Here is an 18004-nt window from a genome sequence, read left to right as displayed (position 1 = left end):
GTCATCACCGCCAGCGCTCAGGTCATAATCGCCAGCGTTCAGGTCACCTTCGCCGGCGCTCAGGTCATCACCGCCAGCGCTCAGATCATCACCGCCAGCGCTCAGGTCATCACCGCCAGTGCTCAAGTCATCACCTCCAGCGTTCAGGTCATCACCGCAAGCGTTCAGGTCATCACCGCCAGCGCTCAGGTCATCACCGTCATTGTATTTGTTTGCAGGGATTTCGAGCATGATTGCTACTACTGATGAAGGTGCTACTGCTGATGGAGGTACTACTACTACTACTTCTACTACTACTACTACTGCTACAACTACTTATAATAATTATAATAATTTGAATCTACATGACATTCTCATCTTACTGGAAATGACAAAATAAGTACACAGTTATGTTATATTTTGGTTAAATAACAAAAATATTGTCATTTATGGCAATGGATTTTTAATATATCGCTTCCATCATGATAAATAAAGGAACATTCAATATGAGCTCATGTTTAATTGATGTCAAAGTTGTTCATCTTACAAATATGTAACATGAGTTTTAAGGAAAGTCAACATGTTAACTGTGTAATGTATGAACAGACAATGCAGCGTCAAATCATGACGACGAGAACTCAAACGTGGTTGGAGCTACAATGGCTCGAGGACCTGACATCAAGCCGAAGGCAACGCAGTCTGAAAGTACACCATCGGAAAGGTATAAATAGTTAACCAAAATGTTAAACATGTGTAATAAATCGCGTTTGAAAATTTATAATAACTTAAGCTATGTTATTTGTTTAATAAATAACATATGTTTTATTGCAGGCCAACAACGCTAAAGCGGTTGCAGATGGAGTATTACAGGAAGTCCATCCAAGTACAGGAAGCGCAGCTTGAATTCTGGCAAAACTGCACGCGCTTAGCACAGGCGGTTTATAACAAACTTTAGTTAAACTTGTACAATTTAACATGTAAAAAATGTTGAATAATGTTCGTTTTATGAACTTGAATCGTTTTCATTCGTATGTATCGGAATAAATGTTATGTTCTGTAGGCCTTATTCTTTATAATACTAAATAAAATGCATTGACTTTACACTGTATTTGTACTAGTACAACTTGCCTCAAGAGAAGTATGCGCTTGCGATGTGCGCCCTAACACCTCGTCCGTCCATTTGTCCGGTGTATGTGTCGGCTGCAGGCTGTTCGTCAACAACTACGTCGACTACATCGGGCTCCTTCCAGAGCAAGGCGAGGTTGTACAGAATTGCACAAACGACGATAACTTTCGAGCACTTTGCTGGCTTCATCCTTATCTGCACATGATTTAATAAAAAAACAACATATTTATCTTTTTTATTATAATAAATGTGAAGAAAATTAAAAACATAACGGGTACCTATAAACAATTTTAAATTTTCAATGTCGACAAGGGCTTCTGTTTTTTTGTCTGATTCGAAGGTTACGTAGTTTTCTTTAACTTAACAATATTAAAAAACAAATTATGTTATAAAATGCATATTTATTATTACAATAAAACCGATAATGACTGTAAGAAGCTACATTAACATTAACTAGTGTTCCACGCCGCAAACCTCTGAATGCAGTACATGAAACTTCCTTTTCCACATCCCGAACACCCGTTCGATGAGGTTGCGAATTCCTGTATGGGCAGTGTTGAACCTTACTTCTGCGTCAGTGACTACATGTTTTAAGATAAAACAAATATTTAACAGGACTATCGTACTGTATAAATAAAGTAAATGTCGGCGTATTGCTACTTTATAGTATGGAATACATAGACTGGAGACCACAATTGCGGTGTATAAACATATAAGATACATGTATTGTCAATTTAACCATGATGACAAAGTTTCTAGACGCTTTGTGAAAACCTGTTGCCTATAGTTATAAACAGCATAAAATTGACCACGCAAATCGCACATCGGACGTCTACGGGCGCCGAACGGAGGGAGATCACAATAGCTCATCTTGATGACTTCATGCTAGATTAACTTATAACGCTTGATATTGTATGTGATTTTGAAAAACAAAAGCCAGATTGGTTTCAACGCAAAGAAAAGTGGTATTCTAGCACGTTCCGGGGCAAATCCATTATCAATCAAACTCACCTGGATTTAAGTATGGCGTCATGAGGAAAGGTCTACATGGATACACGGAGTCACCGAGCAATACTCCTCGCTGGTAATCTGGATAAGTTGAAAACGTCATCATGGATGTAAAAAAAAGACAACGCTATTAGAGACAGCTGTTCTATTTTGGCATTTTAAAAATGTAAGTTCACAATTATAAGTGTCTTTTGAGAAATTCCGAATCATAAAAAAAGTTCATCGCTGTAATAATTTACATGAGCAGCGGGTCCAGCTATTGAATAATTGATCATTTACAACAATGATACCATTAACAATTACCTTGATGGTTTTCCTCCATGTGCCGACAAAGTTCAGACACCCTGAACACATGGGCGTCATGACAAGAGCCCGGCCAGGCGGCGTTAATGCTGGAGAATCTTCCTAAAATACGTTATGTTTATGTTGTTTGTAGAACAATACACAGCGTTAAATTTTAATAATAAAAAAGCATCGTGCCCATATTAAATGAACTTTGATAAAACAAAACGGCTTATTTTAAGACACCAATAATAGATCATTAATTATGGATTAATTATTTGCATCGCTTTCATTGGAAAATGTGAACATAAGTAATTCAATACCTAGTGATATAAATCACATTTTGTATAATATAAGTAATGAATAGCATGTTATGGTCATACAATCAAAAATACCGCAATTGAATCTCCAGAAAATTAACATTTTGAGACATGTGCACAAAAAACACTCTGGATCAGCAGACGATTTATTTCATAAATCAATCTCTGGGTTAATGGTCGCCATCTTTCGAACTACTTTAAAAAGTACAACAACAACAATAACAGTAGAAGACAAGTTTAATTGCGAAAAGTTGAAAAATTGAGTACATGTGTCACGGTTGTTGAGTGAAATAGTGTTATTTTCAACTGTGTTTGAAGCATGTGAACTGGTAGTGGAATAACCGAATTGTTGGTGGAAATGGAATTTAGAAATATATCTAATAATTCATCATCGTGTAGAATTATCATCAGCATCAATTCTGTGGAACATTGCACTATTCAAAATACAAGTGTTTCATAGATATGGTGCTTTTGACATAGTTCACTAACCATCAAGACTGAAATGATTCATGCACACAGGTAAAGTAAATAATTGAATTTGTGCAGAATGTTTATTTTTTACAAATTATTAGATCTATGTAATTTGACCAATTTATTTTAGATTGATTGCACTGAAACTCAAAGTCTAAAGCTTAGTAAGACACTTAAGCCAGTTTTCTGAGAAGAAACAATACTTGTTCAGAGTATAGCAGGCTCATGCGGCCTCTGGTTTATTTATTTGGCCTCGGCCTTTAACCTGGGTCGCTTTGATTTCAGGTGTTTAGCCCCCATATCAACAAGGCTCTCGACCCTATATGTAGTTATTCATATTTTTTTTAAAGATTTTGAGAACCCTCACTCGTGCCAGTGGGGATAAAACAGGGACCTTCTTATAGCTAGATGAATGCATCAAATATGCCAGCAACACTTTATAATCAATAACTTTATAATTGATGATTCTGTTCTTTTAACTACATTACTAATTTACCAAAACAATGTGAAACACATTTTTATGCCCCCAAAGGAGGGCATATAGTGATCACACTGTCCGTCTGTCTATCCGTCACACTTTGCATTTAGGTTTCGAAAAAATGCTCATAACTTCTATGTCGCTTCAGATGTAACATTCATATTTGGAATGCATGTGTATATGGACAAGGCCTTCCCATACACACACAAATTTTGACCCCTTTGACCTTGAACTTAGGGTCGGCTTTTAGGTTTTGAAAAATGCTCATAACTTCTATTAAAGCGTTTATCGGGGGCGTATGTCATCCTACGGAGACAGCTCTTGTTTTTGCTACTGTCCTCTGCACAAACCATGATATATCTGCATATATGCATCCAACCAAATCAGTAAAACTATTTGTCACTTAATTACAGTAAACTTATTGCATGTTAACTTTTCAACAAGACAACAATATATATATATACATGTATATATAATTATATATAACAGATCACATCAAACTTCAAATTGTTTTAGTAAATTATAGGCTTTAATTGGTATTGTGACATTGACACCACTCATGCATACGACTATACAATTATACAACTATGGAGCACATTATTTATGAGAAATTCCAATACATCAACATATGGTCTCAGATTTAAGGCAGATAATCTAGTGCTTTTTTGCTGTCATTTTTACTATTACACATTTTTTCATTTTATGTTATGATGCATTGATCTTGTTTCTAAATTAACCAAGCAATCATGTTTAACTTTTGAAGAAAGATGTTGTCTGATAAATATAGAAAATATAATCACTACAAAGTGAACAAAATTCAGTTGAAGACTGTAACCAACAAAAATTTGCCAAAGAGCAATTCAGATCATGATTTAAATTAAATACAAGTAATATGAAAGTCTGCCTATTGGATCCCAGTTAAGACTTATTTGTCAAATCTGCACATTAATTTTCCCTTAGCAATGTAGAATTGGGGACTAAATACCATCAAGTCATGTAAAAAGGAGCAGGGTATAGCACGCTGCTATTGATCTCTTGAGCTTTCACATGAATTTTACGGGTAATTTTCATACAACAAATGATATTATGTAGTGAAATGATAAAGCATTATGAGCACAAATTATATCTCTTACTAGTGGTGCAAAAATCAATTAAGTGTCACATTTCAAAAGAAAATTTATATAAAAAGGTATTATTAATTGTTAAAACGTTATAAAAGGTTATTTCAATTCACTAAAGCATTTAATTACAAGAACAAGTGCATTTTATGTCCATTACAATACATGTAACAGTATTGGCATTGTATTTATCTGCATTTGATGTGCATTTAAAAAACACTTAAAAATGCAGACAAGACACACTTCTAACAGAAACAAATGTATTTTTTTTCTGCATTTTTCCAGCATTAATACTCTTCAAGTGTATTTTTTATCATCCCAAATACACTTTACCAGGGAAAAGGTATGTTAAAATGCATTTTAGTTTGTTTTAAGTATATTTTCAAATGCATTAAGACACTCTTTTCTTTTGCAAATAATGTTGAACAAAAACTTGAAAATATTTAATATACTAAAGTGTAGTAATAATTAAAGTTTTGTATGAGCATCAAAAACAGTGTCAAATTCATACCAGTGCCTATTTAGTATTTAGTAGCAGTAGGCCTTATATGGTCTACTTGTGGTAGAAATAATGCATTTTGTATAATACAACATACATTAATTAAAAAATATAGCTGCCCATACAGTTCAAAACAATGTTCAATTAACTACACTATGCAAAGTTGAAATATGACATCAAGCTTGGAATAATCTTTTCAATAATGAATAATATGCTGTTTTAATTTATAAGTGAAATAGACACTTGCATATAAAAACTGATTTTAAATCAAAACTAAATGTTTAATTTGATTTTTAGCTCCACTGCCCAAAGGTCCTGTGTTCATCGTGCATCCATGCATAAACTTTTCCTTTAAACATCTTCTCCTAAACTACTGGTCCTATTCTGATGAAATTTCTTAGGAATGTTCCTGGGGTGTACCTCTTTCAAATTTGTTCAAATTATGCCCCTGGGGTCAAATTTGACTCTGCCCTGGGGGTCACAAAATTGAAAATTTGCTTAAATAAGGCCTATTTTGTGAAAACTTTCAAAATCTCCCGTCCATAACCATTGGGCCTAGGGCTATCAAATTTGGTATGTAGAGACATCTAATAGTCCTCTACCAAATTTGTTCAAATTATACCCCTGGGGTCAAATTTGACCCTGCCCCGGGGGTCACAAAATTGAACATATGCTTATATAGGGTATATTTTGTGAAAACTTTACAAATCTTCTCGTCCATAACCATTGGGCCTAGGGCTACCAAATTTGGTATGTAGTGGCATCTTATAGTCCTCTACCAAGTTTATTCAAATTATGCCCCTGGGGTCAAGTTTGACCCTGCCCCGAGGGTCACAAAATTGAACATATGCTAATATAAGGCCTATTTTGTGAAAACTTCAAAAAAATTCTTGTCAATAACACTCCGGCCTAGGGCTATCAAATTTGGTATATAGTGACATCTAATAGTCCTCTACCAAATTTGTTCAAATTTAATCCCTAGGGTCAAATTTGACCCTGCCCCGGGGGTCACAAAATTGAACATATGCTTATATAATGCCTATTTTGTGATAACTTAAAAAAAAATCTTATCCATAACTATTAGGCCTAGGGCTACACAATTTGGTATGTAGTGACATTGTATAGTCCTCTACTTAGTTTGTTCAAATTATGCCCCAGGGGTCAATTATATGCTTATATAATGCCTATTTTGTGAAAATTTTAAAACTCTTCTTGTCCTTAACCATAAGGCATAGGGCTACCAAATTTGGTATGTAGTGACATGTTATAGTTCTCTACCAAGTTTGTTCAAATTATGCCCCTTGGGTCAAATTTGACCCTGCCCGGGGTCACAAAACTGAACATACGCTTATATGGGGCCTATTTTGTGAAAACTTTAAAAATCTTGTTGTCCATAACCATTGGGCTACCAAATTTGGTATGTAGTGACATCTAATAAACCTCTACCAAATTTGTTCAAATAATGCCTCTGGGGTCAACTTTGACCCTGCCCCGGGGGGTCACAAAATTGAATAAACGCTTTTAAAGTGCCTATTTTGTGAAATCTTTAAAAATCTTCTTGTCAAAAACCATTTGGACTATGGCTACCAAATTTGGTATGCAGTAACATCTTATAGTCCTCTACCAAGTTTGTTCAAATTATGCCCTTTGGGTCAAATTTGATCCTGACCCGCATGTCACAAAATTGAACATTATATACGCTTATATCTTGCTTATTTTGTGAAAACTTTAAAAATATTCTTGTCCTTTACTCTAGGACCTAGGGCTACCACATTTTGTATGTAGTGAGATATAGTAGTCCTCTACAGAGTTTTCTCAAATTATGCCACTGGGGTTAAATTTGACCCAGCCCAGAAGGTCACAAAAGTGTACATGTGCTTAAATAGGGCCTATATTTAAGTATTTGCATATGCAGAGAAATTTGTTTCAGCCTTTTTTCAGCAGTGGAGTGATACAGGGCCATCATGGCCCTCTTGTTTAAATACTCAAAAAATGAAACCGTGTTCATGCTTGCATGAACACAGTTTATAAATGCTGTCAGAATTATAAAATATGCAATTACTATAAATACAAATGCCAGGGAAAAGTGCTTTTTGTACTAAAAAATTCGAATGAATATTACAATAATACATTCTGAATACTTTAGTATGTAATTAACAGTTTTTGTCTGAGAAAATCACTAAATTTTATATATTTATTCAAATTCACATAAATCATATTTCAAACACATCATTACTTCAAATCCTTTCACACAATACTGAAAAAAAATGCACAGTTTCTGATTGTTATTGATTCTTTCTTTATTTATACATGTACCATTTTTTAATCTTGATGCATCCTCAATTGTATAATGCACATCTTAATCTGTTTTAACAATTATAATATAAAGATTAAGGCTGACTCGGTAAAATAATAATCCATGATTTCTGCAGTACTTGCAGACAAAATAGGAATACTGCTGTGATATTATTTTATCTATCTAATGGGATATTAATTTGGCTTCAATAGAAAAAAATCAAAGCATACACATGTATAAAATGTGTATGCATATATTAGTTAAACTTAAATTGATTGACCATCGATAAAAAGATATTATAATATATGTATGTATATATATATCCTTGTAAAACTAAAAATTAAATATGTATGTTTCTTTTACATCATTTAGGACTTTTATTTTCAGACAAAGTAGAGTGAAGCTTAAAACAGTATCCAATTGTAACAGTCAATTTTGGGAAAATCAACCTTATAATTATTTTCTGCGTTGGCCAATGTCATAATTGGTATAAAATGTATATTGAACTGGAAGTTTTCTTTATTTTAAAAGATAACATTTGCTTGGTCAGCCATAATTGTCACAATCAAGTGGTCTTTTTACACTGTAGTTTTCTCACTGACTATGGGTTTGTTCTGAGAATGAGCCACACAAAGTATCGTTGGGGAGATGAGTTGTCAATTTTATGTTTATCAGTCTTTCATAAACCAGTATACCTGTAAAAAGGGAATTTGTAACTAATAATCACACAATATACACAATTAAAATTGTATGCATTTAGATTTATTTAGTACTGCACATTAATCATTTTCCAAAAATATGTAGCAACATTACATTATATAATGCTGCAATACTAAAGTAATTTACTAATTAAAGGTCGCTGATGTGTAATGGATGTGGTGTCCACCTAATGATTTGGAGGTCACTGGTTTGATCCCCAGTGTGGGAGCATTCTTAAGAAATCTCCAAGAGACACCCAAGTACTGGTTCTAGGCACAGGAAACGAACTCAAGAGCATTTCACATACATGTACGTAGTTAGTACTTTAAATTAAATCGAACTAAAAATGGGTTAAAACTAACAACTGAAACCCTTATTAATACATTTTATTTTGAATCAAGCAAATGTGCAAATTCATTAAAAATAATGAGTAAAATTTAAAAATTCTACTTTAAAGTAATCATGATAATTTAGATCATTTTCAGAATATTTAATGATGATAATGATACAATTATATATTCCCTAAATGATAAAAATAAAACATGTAATGTTAATTTTCGCAAAAAACGTTTTAATTTTATCAATATCATGGTAATTACAACTAGATACAGGCAATTAGATCAGAAACGTGCATTAATTATATTAACCCATTCATGCCTAGCGTCCTGAAAAAAAGGACATTGCAAACAGCGTAGACCCAGATGAGACGCCGCATCATGCGGCGTCTCATCTGGGTCTGCGCCGTTTGCTTAAAGAAATTTCTGTAAGAAATATTCTAAATATAGAAATAAATATACCAGACACCCCTACTTTTGGAAATAAATTGATCCAATTTAGAAGGATGGGAGAGTCCACTGGGCATAAATGGGTTAATGAACAACCCAGACATTTGTAGTGATTTATGGTCACTATTTGATTAACGTTCTATACATGACCTGTCATAAAAGGTATTTTTTAGACAGTACTACAATCGGCAATGATAGTCTGTATTGCATAAATATTCCAACGTCTATTATCGATTCGCTTCCTCAAACTGAACAAATATTTAATGTTTACATCGCGAAACGTAATGCATCCAGTTTCACTTTCGGTTTGGTTGGTTTTGTAAACACCGTAATTTCATCTAAAAAATTGGATGATAGGGTGATTAAACAATAATGGAAAAGTAAATCACTTGGATAATAGGTCAAAATGCAACACAAATGAACGTTAATAGTGCTCTTAATATCAAAGTTTCGGTAAAAAGTTTGGCGCTAGTTCAACGCGCATGTATGCAGCCTCATAACAATAGACTGACAACCTTTTGGGTAGTAAAGTAGTAATACAAGGCAATATGGCGACCGTCAGCCACGAGGCCTATCTTACGGAGGAATCCGAGATAGCCGATGTATCACGATTGCACAAAAAAGTGTAATAGTGCCTCGTAGAAATGCAATTACCCTGCAAAGTGCCTCACCATCTCTACCACTCGTAACAGTCATGTCAAGTACATGACGTATGTCAATTGCATAGGCCTAAACACATTTGAATATTGCTTATCGTCGTGATAGGGTGGCTTTAGGGTCTGTATATAATTTTTCTTAAACAATTATTACAGACCCTGAATGAAAAATCGTCAGTTATTTTGTTACATGGGTTATTTATGGATTTTATAAAAAATATTAAGGTAAGAACGTTTTGTGTACTTTTGTTTAATAACTGTATTCTTTATAATTTTCGATACGACTTTCATTCTACTGAGTCTGAGGTAGTTGTTCATTCAATGTGGTCTTTTGACAAGTGAATGGCTAAAATTAAGTAATGACCTAGTTACATTACCTTTATGATCGCATGTTGCTTGGACAATAATGGTATGTTGGTGCTTTCTGTTGACAAAGCTGCGTTCTTGTTCACCACCCGGGGAAAGGACTTTTACATGCGTTCGGTCTAAGCAACCGATTACGCATGGCATACCGCGAAAAAAAACTGTCTGGGCGTCCTTAAGTTCGTCCGTCGATGTCGGAAATCGTATAGTCCGGTCTTTCAGCACAAATAAGGCGTCAGTAACTGCCGTCACAACCCTTGACACCGTGGCAACATCTACCCCAAAGTATCCCCAATAATTTGAAGGAAGTTCCCCGAAGCATAAAATCTAAGCGCTATCATTATTTGTTTCCGCGGTGTCAAGGGTTGGTTTTGTCTCGTACGTCGTTGTAGCCCATGTCCGATCAAGTCCACTAGTTTGTCTATGTTTGTCGTCGAAAATCTGTAACGTCTTCGTAATTCTTCGTCGTCGAAATCCGTCATTTGTCTGTCGACTCGTCGAAATTGTCTGGGTCGTCGGTGGTTAGCGTCTCTAATGTCTGCCATTTTGTCAAAATAATGTCGCGCGACTCGGCCATTTTGTGTAAGTTACTTTTCGGTTACTTGAATTACCCACCTACAACAGCAGGGTATGTTTAAACCGGCTTTTAACTGATCGGCATAACTAACCAAATTTTATACAAACGCTTACCGACAAGTAACAAACAAGTTACCGAATTTTAACCGCCGGTATGTGGTTACCGACGGTTTAACTGTTTATACAATCGTGTGCAGATGTGATCTGGTAAAATAGATGTTTGTGGATACAAAATACTCGTTTTTTAATGGTTTTAACATGGTACCATTTTAGTGTTCGTGTGTCGTATGAATAGCTATATTCGCAGGAAATTAGCATGGACTTTATTGTGGTCACAAATAAATAAAAATGAGCATTTTGTATCTACAAAAATCCATGTAATCATATCACATCTAGCGTTGAAATTGTAACTATTGCGATAAGGAACACTGATTGTTTAGGTGTTACCTTTATTTTACGAAATTCTTTTAGAAATTTTCGTTGATTTTGAGCGTTAGACAGACTTTAAAGCGAGATTATACGATGCTGTCAAATATTATTGAAATTACCCGACTTTGCTCTATATAAAATGTGTAAAATACTTATTATATACATATTTATTTCAATATAAAAGAAAATAAAAGTTCAGAAAGAACATGTGTCGAAAAATGCGAAATAAGCCAGATTTTTAATTCTGAAATCGAAAACGGCTGTACAGTCGAATTCGCCAGCATGTATATCATGCGTACGATGTGAATCTAAACTTAGTTTAACGGTTCACTTTAAATTTCTGCAACGATATATATTCATACGACACACGAACACTAACTCTGGTCCTAACAAGGGCTGTTTGTAAAACATGCATGCCGTTGTAGTGGCAGACATTGTGTGAATACGTTTTTGTCACTGTTACCTTGACCTTTGGCCTAGAGACCTGAAAATCAAAAGGGGTAATCTGCCGTACATACGACACACGAACACTAAAATGTTACCATGTTAAAACCATAAAAAACGAGTATTTTGTATCCACAAACATCTATTTTACCAGATCACATCTGGTGTTGAAATTTCGGCAATTAGGAACAATGATTTATAATTGTTTAGCATTCGGACATCTAGTTATTAATAAGCACACCGACAAACAGTCATTTTTTCTTATCTGTTATAATCATAATTTACGTTTAAAATAATTATTACCCAATAAATTAGTGTACCATGGTAAGAATAAAAGCGTTAATGTAAATATCTTCTGATACATATGTATACTACCATAAGGCAATACATTCCGCAGTCGAACGAGTTTCTGTGTGATGCGTGTTTCATATTCCGTGCACGCCATTGCAATCTTATGTCAGCTTCCGATGCGTTTCTGCATCGGGCGATAAAGGCACTGCGATTCAAATAACTGAATTGAAAAACAAAATGTGCACAACAAGGATGGCGCTTACATTTCATTTGCATGTTCTTCCGTAAAAACGTAGAAACGAAAACCAACATTTAATAGTACATCGGATTTACTTCAACAGACTAATCACAACTTCTTCATTTGTTTGACAAGTCACACAATTACAAAATAACAAATTCAGTTCAAGTTAGTTGTGTGATTGCGTACATGTGCGTATGTATTATATGCAACGCTTTTCCATTGAATAACAAGTGTTCAATATATTGTCCGACTTGCCTTTGTAAAACTGAATACGCACCACATAGCCGACCTGGAATCGATCTGCCTACGCTAGGATTGTAGAAGAAAACTTCTCTTTTCTCTAAATCTAGAATCTATTAAAATCGAGATACGAATATAATATATTGTGTCATAAGATGTAAACGGGTTTTTTTACAAATATTTTTCGAACATCGATTAAAATTCATAAGTACAGAACATTCAACTCCAGATTTAAATTGTGGATTAAATTCCTTAATGGATTGATAAATAATAAGACAGAAACAACAATAAAAATAAAACGTTAAAGAATGTGTTGCTTCTTGTTGCATTTTATAGCTATTAATTCACGAGTGATCATATAAATTAACCATTTACGATTGACCCAGTCACGATTGAAAATATGTATTCACTATGATAACGAGAGGAATAAAAGCGATAATCTAACACGAACACAATAAATTGATAAATAAATAAATCTTATGGGCGCGACTGAGCAAGAAGTGTTCGATGTGAGCTTTTCTGACCAACCTAGAGGAAATGTGCTCAGAATGTTCAACCAAACAATTCATAGGCTGATCTTAATCTGAGTAACGTGCGTCCAATAACTACGTCACAAGGCCAAATCTAAGCAAACAATTTACAAGTTAAAATTCTATAGGTCTTCATTAAACTTTGTAAGAATGTTGATTAAATGAAGTTCATGTTTGAATCTGGATAAAAAAGGTCCAACCAGATCACAAGGTCATATAAACGGCTTATGTAATCGAACTCGTTGCGAAAAAAACGGATGACAATTTCTATCAAACTAAGGTTGTTCGGCATTACGTTATTTTAGTGAATAAATACAATATCATAATGACAGCTTAAAAAATATTCTTGAAGTTTTACGTTTAGGCACCTTCAACTGCATGGTTAACAATGCATTCTATTCCAATATACTGGTAATGTTATTTGAAACAAACCAAGTTAATATGAGTAATAATTATTTTGTTTATATCAAAGTCATTTCACTCACTGCTCTACAAAGAATACAATATACAATAAATTGTTACTGTACCGCAAATGTTTGTCTGTGAGTCTGGTTACCTATTATCAGTGTTTCCATCGTGGAGATCACCAAGTGCAGGACTTTTCCTACGCCGAGAGCGGCCAGTTCCTGCACAAGGTGCTTTAGGTAAGCATCAGTGACCTTAAATGAAAAACATGATATAAACTTTAATATTGACGTTGTCAACAACTACAATATTCCCATATATTAAACTTTTCTCCATTGTAAGTTATTCCGGTTTCACTCGACAGGACAGAAGCGTCATATAAGTAATAGTTTTTTTTTAAAGAAAACAATATATATCCAAAAGCATTATGAGAGTATTGTTGTTATTTGTTCTCATTCGCCAATAGATGCATTTACGATAGTTGAACAGACGATTGATTCTATACTCAGTTTAATATCCAGTAGGGATTAAGATATATATTTTCATAGCAAAAAACACTCTTTTATTCTAATATTTCGCCCAAATGGGCTTTATTAAAGCTATGAAAAGCTATGTTGCTATGAAAAGATGATTGATTGTCAACACATGACTCAAACAACGCTTCAATGAGTCATTAATATTTGTTCTGAGATCAACTAGACATGAAAGGAGGACTAAACTCTTAAAGATGGCATTTATCGTTAGCCGAAATTATATTGATAAGAAAATAACTAATAAATTAATGATAATATATTGGTCGTAGATCAAACGTAATATCTTACTTTATCGGTGAGCAAGCCAGATTCATTGAGTGATCTGATGTCGGTGTCGGTCACAGTTGTACCGAACACCTTCGCTACTGGCACGTCGCATTCCTGTGGCAAATTCCACAACTTGTGAATTGAATCAACCGAAATTAATTACAACAGATATGCACTGGTTTTAAGGGGAAGTCTTCACCCAAGTCGAAACGAAAAAGAAATTAAAATAAATTATCATAAAAGGTTGCGGAAAATCTTCAAAATATTTTAATATTGCACACTTTTGGAATATTAGTTATTCTTCTTATTTTAAGTATGGCAGGTCATTCATATAAACTTACATGGTAAGAATATGTATTTCATTGAAACCACCGACAAACTTTCAGAATTATGTGTATTTGTTGTTATGGTTGTTGAAGCGATCTCTTCAGAGTCATCGAAGGTTATGTGATGTGAAATAATACGTATAATAAAAAGTAAGAAAACTGAATGCAATTAAAAAAGCCAATGAGTGATCCAGTAAGCCATATTACTACAGAAGCCTCGCAGATATACTCATAAATGTATTTACTCGCATACTGTAAACCTATCACTATCTTCTTTTGCTTTATTTATGTTTTATACCACGTATTTCTTTTTTTCCCTATTTTGTTACATTTTGATTGCTATTTTTGCTCCTATGTTACTTACTTAATTACTGGTATATTTTACGACATTTTAAAGTATTGCATATGTTTAACCTCAGCTTGTCTTGGTAATTGTTTACTGTAGATGATATTATTGTGCGGCCTTTGTTTTTCGTAATTGTCCCCTATCGGAAAAAAATTATCGTTGCTATGGCAACAAATAAAAAAAATCTGAAATTGTGGAGCCGGTAGGAGACATATATTGCTTGTTAAAAGTCTTGTTCTTTATTGTATTTGGTGTTCTTCTGATACTTATGGTTCTTCAACATTGAATATTTTGAAAACAATTCCTTCCACAACAACTGTGTCTTTTGACATCTCTGTGAAAACTCCTCTATGAGCATCTTCTGTAAAAAAAATCTCAAGTTTACCTGTTAGGAAATTGCTATCTGGTAGAAATAATATATGTCTATGTTGATAAGGTGAGGAGGGGGGGGGGTGTACGCCTATTCAATATTGTACTATTATAATGGGTCAACAAACCAACTATAAATACTGAAGACAGAATTGAGCGGCACAAGCGTATCGCCTTTGGATTGTATGGCTACCTCGCGCATGGGCAGCACTGAGTATAGAAATCATTAAATTATTGGATACATTATTTAATGCTCAAATATAAACGATAAAAAATCACATTTATTTGTACAATTTTCCCTACCTAAATATCAACCGACCGTTAAGCCCAAGTCTTACTATTGGCGGTAGAGCCCCGGGATGATTGGTCGAATTTTTTTTACGCGGTCACACTATTTCCCGGTGCCGCCCCGGTTGAAGCCGGTCAACAACCCGACAGAGTCCCAGTCAACCCCGGACTAGCTACGGACTATCCCAGTGAAGCCCCGGTTGACGCCGGTAATGCCCAGGTGGAGCTCCGGTGAAAGCCGAAAGAGCCCCGGTCTTCCGTTACTCACCGGCACTCACCGGGTCTATAACGGCATCAGACCCCGTCAGAGCTACGGCAACGCCCCGTTTTAATCTCGGTCGTCGCCGGCAATGCCCAGGCGGAGCCCCGGTGAATGCCAGTGGCAGAGCGGCGGTTTACCGATGTACCGTAGCTATACCCGGACTCTACAGGTCTGTATGGGCCCCGGTGGAGCTACTGTGCCGTTCCGGTTGTTCTCTCGGCCGTCCTGGTTGTCCTCGGGTCGTTCCCGATGGAGCCCCGGTTCATCACGGTAGAGCCACGGTTCATCCCGGATCACGCACCAGGGTTCCACCGGCATCATAGTTGGACTGGGCCTTTAAAGTCTCTATAACACTCAAAATCAACGAAAATTTCTTAAAGTATTTCGTAAAATAAAATTTACACCTAAACAATCAGTGTTCCTTATAGCAATAGCCACAATTTCAACGCTAGATGTGATATGATTACATAGATTTCTGTAGATACAAAGCACGTTTTTATTTATTTGTGACCACAATAAAGTCCATGCTAATTTTCTGCGAATATATCTATTCATACGACACACTAACACTAAAATGGTACCATGTTAAAACCATAATAAAAACGAGCATTTTGTATCCACAAACATCTATTTTACCAGATCACATCTGGTGTTGAAATTTCGGAAATTGCCGTAAGAAACAATGATTTATAATTGTTTAGATTTATTTAATGAAACTTTCGTTGATTTTGAGTAGTAATGTTTTTTTAAACACAATCCACAGAAATATCAAGCGTACAAAATACCTGAATTAATGTTTCTATTCTTTGTCGGTTTGCGACGTAATTTAAGACGTAACGGCATTTTTAGAACTGGTCTTTCAGTTAAGGTGCTAGATTTTGGTAGAACGCTTATTAATTTATCTAGGTCATTGATGACCTCAACTAGAACGTTACGTTCTTGAATTACGTAACTCTGTTCTTTGAGTACGTCTAATCTTTCCCGCAGTGACTTTTGCAGGTCATTTGTCGATTCTCCCGAAATACATTTAATATAATCTGCATGTACTTATAATTGAAGAAGTTCAAAGAGACTATAAAATGTGTGTATAAACCAAATAACACAGGATATACGTCAAACCCACGATATATACAGCGTTAAATATAGGGTGTAGATTTTATCATTTAAACAGTTTCTCCATTTTAACGTGTTCCTTGTTTTAAGCATTATTTTGCGCCGCTGTTTTCGTGCATGTTTCAATTGGAAATACTGCTAATTAAAAATCTGATTTTTTTTACAATTTTAAGAAAATAATTACAAAATATTTTACATTAAACATACTATTTACACTTTGTTCCGATGCTAAGTTGTGGAAATAATTCGATTTATGGTTGAGTTCGTTTTAATAGCAGATGTGACGTTTATAGCGGGGAAGTAATGTATGTTCAAAATTAATGCATGTAGTGGAAATCAGGGAAAAGAAGTTCTGATGATATAAGATGATTTCATGATATTAGATGATACAAATACCAGGGGAATTCATTACTTAAGTTTTCACTTGCAAACTCATTTTCGAGTAATAAGACATCATAATAATTAGTCAGTAGTTTAAATGTGTCAAATTAAGTCATTGGCTGACAATTTCCATGTATGAACAAATTACCAAATAGTATTTTATTAATTTTCGTTTTGCGCTACCGACGTTGTTATATATAATAAATTTCCAAATGATATTTGTTTCAATATCAAAGACAAACATTTAAATAGACATACATGCTCGTGCAAAGAACATTGTGTGATTTATTACAATTTTAAATTGTCAGATTTTCTCAATAGCACAACTGAATCTGGGCTTATATATGGTTTGAACAAAAATGTGTTATTTTACAAAACCTTAAACATACCTGCATTTTCGTAATCAACATTCAAAAACGGTGATTCTCGGACGCTTAAGCCCACATCACAGTTGTACAAATCGCCGGATCTCATCACAGCAAACATATGTGTGCATGGCAACATATTCCCCCCCCCCCCCCCAAGCAAATCATGTATCGTCCAGTCACCTGTTTCGGTCAGTCACCTATTTCGGTCGATCGTAGATTTTTTGCGCGTGCACTCTATCAAAGAATCGAATGACGTCACCGTTTTGTGTGTACATAGCGAGTGTCAACACCGATGGCTACTCGGGTTTTTTATGAAAAATGATAACACATCAAGTGTGTATTCCGATCTGAATTTTCAGATTCATCGACATTTTCGTCATTTTGCTATTACTTTTTTGTTCTTTTTTTAATTTACATCAACATACATAAAATTCGTTTTTTACAGTTCCGAGTATGCCGATGGAAGATTTTGGCGTCTGCTGTCAAAGTCACGTGACTGTCATGTGGTTTAAATA

General features: G+C 34.8%; 1 protein-coding gene across 1 annotated transcript; it reads right to left on the bottom strand.

Annotated features, from left to right (window-relative positions):
- Positions 1-1085: 1085 nt before the first annotated feature.
- Positions 1086-12415, bottom strand: LOC127863005 (putative nuclease HARBI1). The gene is made up of 7 exons (XM_052402343.1): positions 12339-12415; positions 11905-12040; positions 10095-10695; positions 2417-2518; positions 2117-2194; positions 1580-1686; positions 1086-1300 (listed from the first exon to the last, which is right to left on the bottom strand). Exons 3-7 carry the CDS (start codon positions 10225-10227, stop codon positions 1109-1111), a joined length of 612 nt encoding a protein of 203 aa, XP_052258303.1. The 5' UTR covers positions 10228-10695; positions 11905-12040; positions 12339-12415; the 3' UTR covers positions 1086-1108.
- Between the last annotated feature and the right edge of the window lie 5589 nt (positions 12416-18004).

The sequence above is a fragment of the Dreissena polymorpha genome, chromosome 16 (assembly GCF_020536995.1).
Source record: "Dreissena polymorpha isolate Duluth1 chromosome 16, UMN_Dpol_1.0, whole genome shotgun sequence".
Classification (NCBI taxonomy): domain Eukaryota; kingdom Metazoa; phylum Mollusca; class Bivalvia; order Myida; family Dreissenidae; genus Dreissena; species Dreissena polymorpha.
This window is presented reverse-complemented; position numbering and strand designations above follow the sequence as displayed.

Bases quoted from the DNA above. Each gene is read 5' to 3' on its own strand.
- LOC127863005 (XM_052402343.1), bottom strand. From the start codon at position 10,227: ATGCCATGCGTAATCGGTTGCTTAGACCGAACGCATGTAAAAGTCCTT. The intron at 2,195-2,416 runs GTAATTGTTAAT...CAACTTATCCAG, and splicing joins CATGGAGGAAAACCATCAAG to ATTACCAGCGAGGAGTATTG. The intron at 1,301-1,579 runs GTTTGCGGCGTG...AATCATGTGCAG, and splicing joins TTCATGTACTGCATTCAGAG to ATAAGGATGAAGCCAGCAAA.